The following is a 9,661-nucleotide window of genomic DNA, read 5'->3' as shown; positions in this document are numbered from 1 at the left end:
AGTTTTATATATAAACGTATACTGTATAATATATAGATATATAGAAGTTTTACATATAGTTTTATACATACAAGTTTATATAATATATAGATATGTGGAAGTTTTACATATAGTTTTACACATATAAAAGTTTAATAGAAATGTATTAAAATATGAACATATATTTTATAATATATAAGTATATGTATCATGAAGTAGGGTTGAAATGGATTTACCTCATTACGATACCTAGCTATTCCTGTGCTATCAGTTGAAAAGATTTTCCCTTTTTGCACTGACTTGTTTTGGTACCTTTGTTAAAAATCAGTTGACACAGTGGGCTTGATTACTCCCGGCGAAGATGCGTGAGTCCTCTAGCTTTGTTTTCCTTTGTCGAGACTGTTTCAGCTATTCCGGATCCTCTGTGTATCCAAAGGTGTCCGTTGTCAATTTCCTGTCCCATGCCCAGATTCATCCTTCAGGACCTGCCCTGTGATAACCGACCTCCTTGAGCGTTGCTCCTTGCATCCTGGTCACTAGAGGGCGCTGGAGGGACGCTGCACTAGCCAGAGGTTTCTCTTCCTGGCTCCCTTTGCTAGGTTTTGCTGCTGCTTTTCAGCGGCAGTCGCCTGCGCAGTGGTACATGGTGACCCATGCACTAACCATGTGCCCAGAGCATGGTCCGTCAGCCCCCCAGTAGCCTGGGCCTGCCGATCACCTTGTGGCGATCCTCCCAACGCAGAGCTCACACGCTCCAGGCCACCTCCTGTGGCGGTGCCCCCCCCCCCCCCCACCTCTCTCTCTGTACCCTCCAGTCTCCAGCCTCAGCTTGCCCCAGACCTGGAGAGCTGTTTCCCACAGCCCTCCTGACTCAGGCAGTGCTGCACCAGGCCCGCTGCCGAGCGCCGATCGGACTCCCTTTGCCCACCTGTGTCCCTCATGGACACCGTCTAGGGACAGTGGACCAGCTCTGCCCCCTGGTATCCCGCCGAGATTCTCCACCTTCCAGTGAGCTGCGACGACTCCTTTTCCAGGGAGGTCTGAAGCCCAGCCTTGGAGAGAGGACCCTTCCGGGGTGTCCTGCCTTGAGTGTTCCTCTGTAGCAAGAAATTCCCATTGCAGCCAAATTCCTCACTCATCTCAGAATTACACAGCAAGCTGAGGTAACTGATGCTTAGTAAGGGATGGTCAAGAAAGACTCTGGGGCCGGGCTGTCTAGGTTCATATCCTGGCCGTGCCTTTTGGCAGAACTTGGACGTGCTTTATAGTGTCTCTGTCCTCAGTTTCCTCATCTGTTAAATAGGCACGGCAATAGCATTTACCTCCTAGCCTCAGCACTAGGGCCAAAGAAAATAGAGGCCAAGTATTTAGCGTAGTACCTAGCAGTCACTGCTCGGTTGCCGTCAGCTGCTGCCGTTACCGTTACTGCTTTTATTACCATCCCCTTGTATCCCTAACCAGATCGTAAACCCTTAACAAAGAGAGCCTAATGTGATCTCAGCGCTCCACTGTCCCCAGGGGATCTCGCTGTTTCCGTCTTCGACGAGCAATAGGGGCTGCAGAATAAGCGAGCTGCTGACGAATGTTCTGTTTGCCGCAGAAAGAAGAAGTGAGGAGGAAGCACATTCGTCTGCACATGGAAAGCACGCTGACCGCCCGGGACAAGGTCGGGGTGCAGGATTTTGTGCTGTTGGATGCCTACACCAGCGAATCTGCTTTTCTGGACAATCTTCGAAAGCGTTTCAGCGAGAACCTCATCTATGTAATGTCACCTGTTCCTCAGCTGTTTCCCTAGACTGGTGGTTCCCCTCCTGCCTGTCTTCACAGCCTTGAGGATAGTGAGCACTATCTCTCCATTAGATCAGCCTTTAAAGAGAGGGGTGAAGGGACCACTGCCAGATGCACCCCAATCCTGGCTTCCAGTGACAAAGACCCAGCTTAAACGGGCGTAAGCCATAAGACAGAATCTATTGACCCATGTCACTGTAGGGTCCAGAAATAGATCTAGGGTCTAGGGTGATGAGTCTTGAAGAGCCTCGAGGGCTCTTTCCCACCTCTCTGCTCGATTTTGCAAAGGTCTCTTTCTGGGGCGGACTCTATGCAAGGGGGCAAGGGGGCTGGGTAGCCGACAGCCGGACCAGGCTGATGTTGGTAGACAAGAGAGCAATTCCTCCCGGAGACACAGACATTGGTTGGCTCTGATTGGCCCATCTCGGGTCATTGCTTACCTCTGAACCAATCCCCACAGCTGAAGTGAGGAATATTCTGATTGGCCAGGCTATTTACCCAGGCCCAGCCCAGGAGGTGAGGATTTAGGCCAGTGTGCACCTTACCGTTTGATGCGGGCTGCCAGCCGGAGAAGGTTCCTCAAAGGAATCTGCCGGAAGAAGGGGATCGAGATGCCAGACTGGCAAATATAAGAGATGTCCACCGCATCCCATGAGTCTCCAAGGGTCAAGGTTGCCACACACGGCCGGACCTGTTCTTAGGTTTGTCCGGTTGCTTCTAGTGGTGGTCAGTTTTTATTAAGTTCCCCATTTCTCACCGCACCTTGATTTGATTGGTCAAATTTCAGGTAGATTGTTGTAGGGCAAACTCCACAGCGTCTCTGTGTGTTTTTAAACTTAATTAACTTTATTGAGATTTTATTAGCTGTTGCTAAGAGTAAATTAGACCATGAAAAGCGATCTAACGATATTTGCCTTGTAGCTGTTTTGTTTTTAATGGTGCCATGACTTAATCCGTATGTCGAAACCAAGGTTACTGGGAGAAATAAGCAATGGGAATTCTTAGAGTATATATTTTTGATTGAAGTCGATTTTATGTATAAGCCAAGGAGAAAGAGTGCAGTATGGAGAAGTATAAGTGGGATGATAGGATCATCATGAATAAATCATTTCCGGTTTGAACAGATTTCAGAAACTACGTTCTACCCTGGAAGATTTCTTCTACTGGTGGAAGCCGTGCACAATTTTAGACAAAATATGGTACTCTCATCTGTTCTAGTTCTCTTTTCGACTTTGTTCTAGAGGTTAGAAACATCCGTTAGAATGATTTTAGCCTAGGCATAAACTTGAGAACCTCCAATATCGAGGCTCTGGAATGAAACCCGGTAACAAACCCAGAATTTGAAAACTCCAGATGTATTTCCAGAGGAGACCAGGCATGTCTTTGTTTTCTGTTTAAGAGGGTGAGAGCTTTGGTCATTCCTAAGTGTATTCTAAGAAGCGTTTACGTTAGTGGTTCTGTTACAATCACGAGTATGTGAGGAACTTGACCAGTAATAGAACGCAACATTGCAACCCAGGGAAATCCGTGCCAGCAGGTGGGAATGTTGGCCCAGCTGGAGACAGCCGGGATGCCTATCTTCCCTGCTTTCACCCAATGGCCGGAGAGACCTCTCTGAAACATCAACGTGGGTCAGATTGTGGTGCTCTCTTCGTAAAGCTCTCCATTTTACGTTTACAGTGTAAGGCAAGTATTACTTATCAGTAGGGAGAGCGGTGTCTCCACCACACGCTGCATTTGGAATAAACCCCCGGTTCTTCATGCCCTGGGGGATCCGAACTTGTTCCATCTCGGACTCCGTGTCTTAGCGTCTTCCGTTCCCCACTCCCTCGCTGACCTCCAGGGCAGCCAGCCTGCCGACGCTGGACCCCTCAGCCTGACCTGCCCTTTCCTGCCTACTTTTTTTTCATCATTCAAGTTTCAGCTTGGAGTCACCTCCTTAAAGAAGACTTCCCCAAGCCCACGAGCTAAGGTGGCCTTCCTTGGTCACTCCCTCTCTCATTACCCTATGTGTACCTTTCTTACCATTCTAACTGAAGCATTCTGGAACCCTTGGGTTGGTTGTCTGCCCCTTCCCCCAGACATGTGCACACGCGTGTAAGCTCCAGGACAGCAGGGACACCACCTGTCTTATTTATTGTTTTATATCCCATGAAATGAACACATGGGGATCATAGCATGTGATGGTCTCTCACTGTAGCCCTTTGCACCCCACAATTCCTCACTAGTGCTTTGGTCCATTCTTCTAGACCTATATTGGGACTCTCCTTGTATCTGTGAATCCATACCAGGAGCTTGGAATCTACACTATGAGCCAGATGGAACTTTATCAAGGGGTCAATTTCTTTGAACTGCCACCACATGTGTAAGTAGTACATATGGGGGGTCATCAGTAGTATTTTTCTCTCTTCCTCCTTTTTCCTTTTCCCTCTCTCCCTCTTTCCTATCCATCCATCCATTCACCCCATCCATCCATCCATCCATCCATATCTTTGATGCATCCTCATTAGGTTCTGTACCTCACTTAAACTCCTGCCTTCTTGATAAATGTCTTTCAACACAATAGAAAGCATCAGATCCTTGTCAAGTCTCAGTTTAAATATCCCGAGAGGTGGAATCTTTTGTTAACTGTTAAGAGCTCTAAGAGCGTGACTGGAGAGGGGTCTTTTCTGGGAAGAGGTTTGCTGTAGCGCCATCTACTGGTGTCTGAGTATCATGGCGGCAAAAGGAGCCTCCCATTAGTAGCGGTCCCGCAGATCCGTAGTTCAAGCAATTTCCTGTCTGATCTGTATGTCACTATGGCGCTACTGAATTTCTCAGTTCTCCCTGGTTGACTTCTGGGCTAGTATGTGGGCTGTCTCTCCATTTTTCTTGAGGACTTACCTATTCACCTCCTGTAAGGCCTTTATAAACCTTTCTGAATCACTACCACTAGGGGGATCCAAATTAGCCGGCTTTCAAACTCGGCCACGTGGGAAGCTTATACTCTTGGGAGACTTTCACGCTTTGGTTTCTGATCTTGACGGTAAAACCCTTGTACCAGTCTCGCCTCTTGTCCTATAGATATCACAGAGCTCTTAAGATATTTTTGCTTTCCTGTCTCGGTACTCTTACTACGCTACATCTTGAAGGAAAGAGGAAACTTGGGATCTCATTATAGCTATTAAGTGTTTAAAATATTTAGACAAGATGTTATTTCTACCTGCAGTTAATAGAATGTCTCTTGGGGATATATATAATTTAGTATCTGGCTTATTCTCATATGAAATGTTGATGGGGGCGCCTTGGCAGCTCAGTCGGTTGAGTATCTGGCTCATGATTTTGGCTCAGGTCGCGATCTCACGTTCACGGGTTCAAGCCCCCATGTCAGGCTTTGCAATGACAGGCTGGGGCCTGCTTGGGATTCTCTCCCTCTCTCTCTGCCCCTCCCTTGCTCACTCGCGGGCGCACGCTCTCTCTCTCAAAATAAACTTTTAAAAATGTCCATTGTTGCTCAACTTGTCCATTTTAACTCTGTTATCTGAGTTTTGATTTCTGGTACATTTTATCTCCGATCAGTCAATGGGTCCTGGTGAGCGTTTGATATCTGAGCTCAGTGTCCTTGTACCACAGTCTGGATGTGGTTTCCCGGAGGCGGGGTTCTGGGTCCTTCTGCTGTGGTGGGCATTACACACAGCCCCTTCCCGCTCCTTCTCCAGCTACGCCATAGCTGACAACGCTTACCGCATGATGTGCTCTGAGCTAACTAATCACTTCATCCTCATTTCTGGAGAGAGCGGGGCAGGGAAAACGGAGGCCTCCAAGAAGATTCTCCAGTATTTTGCCGTGACCTGCCCAATGACCGAGTCACTACAAATAGCCCGTGACAGACTGCTGCTCTCCAATCCAGTGCTGGAGGTAAGTGATCTTTGAGGACCTGTGGAGGGGAGTTCTCGGGAGGTCAATTAAGTAAGAAGAATCTTCTGCCTGTGCAGGACAGTCAAAATGGGCAGATCGCCGTCTGGGAGTTAAGCAGAAAGGTCTCAAGGGAAATATCGTGCTTAAGGGCATAACCTTGAAGTCCGGCAAGCATGGACGCTAATCCCAGGGCAGCCACGCCTCAGCAAGCTTTAGCAAACCACTGCATATCCCAGATTCTGTTTCCCTATCTGTGGAATGGGTCTACTCATAGTTCCCACCTCCTAGGAGTTTCTGAGGATAAAACCAGATGAATGCATAAAAAGCACACAGCAGAATTAGTAAGCACTAAAGTCGTGCTCTCTTATTAATATCTTTCTTATTTAATTGAAATTATTTGGATGATTATTGCAATTCACTGACTTGCTGTTTGATTTTGAACAAGCAATTCTGTGTTTTTGTCGCCCTTCATGTTAAAGGTATTTGTGGTTGAAGGAATTTTCCCCATAGACCTATGGGCTGAACAATTTACCTCTTTGATAGAAAAGAAGGTCTGGTAATGGGGGCCATGAACTCTGTCTTCTAGAACAGCAGGGGCCTAGGGGCCTCTATAGCTCTCCCTCGTCAGTCCTAGATTGGATGCTAGAGAGATCTTTTTGTCCTTTCCTCTCGCTCTATCCTCAGTATTTGGCATCAAATTCTCTGTCCTTCGTGGTTCCTACTTAGAAGATAAAGTATGGCTTTAATCCCTGGCTCCCCCTCCCTCCCCCCCCCCCATTTTCATAATCATGGCGTCTGATGAGCTTGGTGAGCTTAAAAGACCAGGCATGACAGTTTGGTTCAGCCTGTCCCTGTCTCCCTCGCTTTGTATTGCAAGGCTTTTGGAAATGCCAAAACACTCCGGAATGACAACTCCAGCAGATTTGGAAAATACATGGACATCCAGTTTGACTATAAGGTACACTGAAGTTCCTATTACTGGTTCATGGGGACCCCTTAGCCTGCCAGTGACAGAAACCCGACCCGAGGTCCCTTAAGGGAGAAAGGGCTCTATTGGCTCAAATAATTAACAACTCCAGGATTAGCGCCATTTTGGGAAATGCAAACAAAGACCGCAATGAGATACCATTGTATACTTTCTGGGTGAGCAAAAATTAAGAAGTCTGATCACACCAGCTATTGGTGAAGATGTGGATAATTAGGAACTTTTCCACCTTGCCGGTGGGGCTCACACTGGCGCGACCCACTTGGAAAACAACATTATTATCTTGTGAAGTTGAAATCACATCATCTAAGGTGGAGCCATTCCGCTCTTGGAGATTGGCAAGCCTGCCCCCAAGAGCCCTGCTCATGATGGTTAAAAGGTCTGGAAACAGTCAACACATCTGGAGAGGGCTGAGTGTCCATCGACAGGAGAATGGTTAAATGGTGGGATGTTCACCCAATGAACTGTCACGTAACAGCAAGAGCAAGTGAATGAAGCTACACGTAACATGGTCAAGTCTTAGGAAAGTCTGACGTGTCAGCCATTTCTTATAAAGCTTGAGAGTAACCACATGGAAACGATGTACTGTGTGGGCGCGCATAATTATATGGCATGGGTTGGCAAATGTTTTTTGGATGGGGCCAGATAGTCAATATTTCAGACTCGGTGGACCATAGGGTTTCCGCCACAACCACTCAGCTCTGCTGCTGTGGCATGGAGGCAACCGGAGACAGTGTATGATGAGTATTGTTGTATGTTCACAGAATTTAAATGGGGCCCGTGCAAGTGGGAAGGGTTGACAGAGTTCTCAAGGACGTAGAACTCCGGGGGACAAACTATCCCTTGGACTGGAGGACAGTTGTTGCTTGAGGGTTGAGTGTAGTGATAACAGACTGGCTCAGGGTTTTCCAGAAGCTGGTACATGGACTTCTGGTGAAGTGCGCCCAGACCTTGGAAAAAAAAAAAAAATTGAATAGTTGTGTCTGTTTTTAAACTCCTTATTGAAATTCAACACATCTACTGAAAAGGAAGCAAGGCATGAGTCCAGTTTAATGAATTTTTACCTATCTGCCTGTGACAACTGGCACTCAGATCAAGATGTAACAATTGCTAGCACCTAGAAGATTGTCCTACCCTTCTCTGACAGTATCTGCCCTCCCAACTGTTACCAACTGTTCTTCCCTCTATAATCAGATTAATTTTGTGGGTTCTTGGGCCTCATGTCTAGGAATTATATGTCCTCTTTTTTGTCTGGCTCCCTTTAATCAACACTCTGTCAGATTCATTAATGTCGCTCCATGTGGCAGTTGGTCATTTTTTGCTTATGTGACCTCATCATAATTTTCTGTTCTCCTATCGATGGACGGTTGGGTTTCCAGTTTGGGGCTGTTGCAGATAGCACTCTGAACATCCTTGCAACATGTCTTTGAGTAGATATTAGCATCCACTTATGTTGGGCACATACCCAGAGGTGGCATTGTTGGGTTCTTACCAGGAATGTTATGATAATTAACGATGGGTCCAGTTACCAGCAGGGTTCTCTGCACCCTTGAAAGCATCTGGTATCGTCAGTCCTTTTAGGTTTGAGACATTCTGGTGGGGTAGAGTGGTTTCCCAGTGTGATTTATGTTTGTATCTCCCTGATGATTAGTGAAGTCTTGATAACTGGCCAATTAAAAAGTTTGTGTTAAAGCCTTTTGCCCACTTTTAATTAGGCTGTTTTTCTCATGTTGATTTGCAGGAGTTCTCTATATGTTCTGGAACCCAAATCCCTTACTGGATATATTCTTAAAAACAAAACAGTGTGATACATAAAGATATGTAAACAGGCCAGTAGACTGGAGTGGAGTCTACAAAGGCCTCCACAGGTGATATGATTGCCTGGCTTATGACCAAAGCACCACTGTGATCCAATAGGGAAACGATTGCCTTTCCAATAAATGGTGCTGATCAATCTGAAATCCATGTGACTAAAGAGACCTTTGACCCTCTACCTCACTCCATACCCAAGAATTCAGTAGTGATCAACCACAGTCCTAAATGCGACTGGTAAAATGCTCACGCTTCTAGACAGAAGCATAGAAAATCCTTCTCATGACCTCAGGGTAGGCAAAAATACTTGTAAACAGAGCCCAGAAAACACTAAGCATAGAAGAAGAATCATTTGAATTCAGAATTTCTGTTCCTCAGAAGACACCAGTAAGAAGGCGGCTCAGTTCTCGTCATTGGGCATTTTTTGTTCTGTTCTGAAGGGCATTCCCGTAGGCGGGCATATCATCAGTTACCTGATAGAAAAGTCTCGAGTCGTCTATCAAAACCAGGGCGAGAGGAACTTCCACATCTTCTACCAGCTGCTGGAGGGAGGCGAAGAGGAACTCCTTGCTTACCTTGGACTTGAGCGGGACCCCCAGCTGTATAAATACCTCTCACAGGTCAGAAGGACCAGTACCTGGCTGGGGCGCCCTTTGGTGGCAGGGATGAAGGGCGTTACTGGGGGCTTCTATGGGACAGCCAAGAACTTTCTCGTTACCATTCTGGAGATATCCTATGGACTGGTTTCTTGCCACTTATCATAACCCCTTTGTCTATGCCTGACAGATCATCTTGGTAAAGTAACCAATCTCTAGGTGAGTGGTTCTCAGCCCTGGCTGAAATTAGAATCACCTGAGGGGATTTGTCAACACACACACACACACACACACACACACACACACACACAAAATCTAAAGATTCCAATCTAATTGGTCTGGATATCAAGGCTGTGTTAAACACTCCCCTGTGATTCTGGATAATTAAGTGAATCCCCGGTGATTCTAATACACAGCAGAAGTGAGAACTACCGGTCTGGGTGTGATAGTAACTCGCTGCCCGTCCGTGTCCACAACTTGTGCTGCTCCCTTCTGCTTTCCAGAACTAGTTTGGAAAAGACTCCCCCCTCTTGCCTCCCAGTCTGAGGGTTGTTAATTGCAAAATGAATGGACTTCCTTACAGAGAGAGTTTGGGCCATTCCCG

At 46.6% G+C, this 9,661-nt stretch overlaps 1 protein-coding gene across 1 annotated transcript in view; it reads left to right on the top strand.

The window, feature by feature from the left end:
- Nucleotides 1-1,615: 1,615 nt before the first annotated feature.
- MYO1H (myosin IH) overlaps nucleotides 1,616-9,661 on the top strand; it is a 45,110-nt gene continuing 37,064 nt past the window's right edge. The window contains exons 1-5 of the mRNA XM_030292211.1: nucleotides 1,616-1,741; nucleotides 4,017-4,132; nucleotides 5,466-5,664; nucleotides 6,542-6,622; nucleotides 8,902-9,081. Coding sequence (XP_030148071.1) covers nucleotides 1,616-1,741; nucleotides 4,017-4,132; nucleotides 5,466-5,664; nucleotides 6,542-6,622; nucleotides 8,902-9,081 — 702 coding nt within the window. The remainder of the gene's footprint in view (nucleotides 1,742-4,016; nucleotides 4,133-5,465; nucleotides 5,665-6,541; nucleotides 6,623-8,901; nucleotides 9,082-9,661) is intronic.

This window comes from Lynx canadensis, chromosome D3 (assembly GCF_007474595.2).
Source record: "Lynx canadensis isolate LIC74 chromosome D3, mLynCan4.pri.v2, whole genome shotgun sequence".
In the NCBI taxonomy this organism is placed as follows: domain Eukaryota; kingdom Metazoa; phylum Chordata; class Mammalia; order Carnivora; family Felidae; genus Lynx; species Lynx canadensis.
This window is presented reverse-complemented; position numbering and strand designations above follow the sequence as displayed.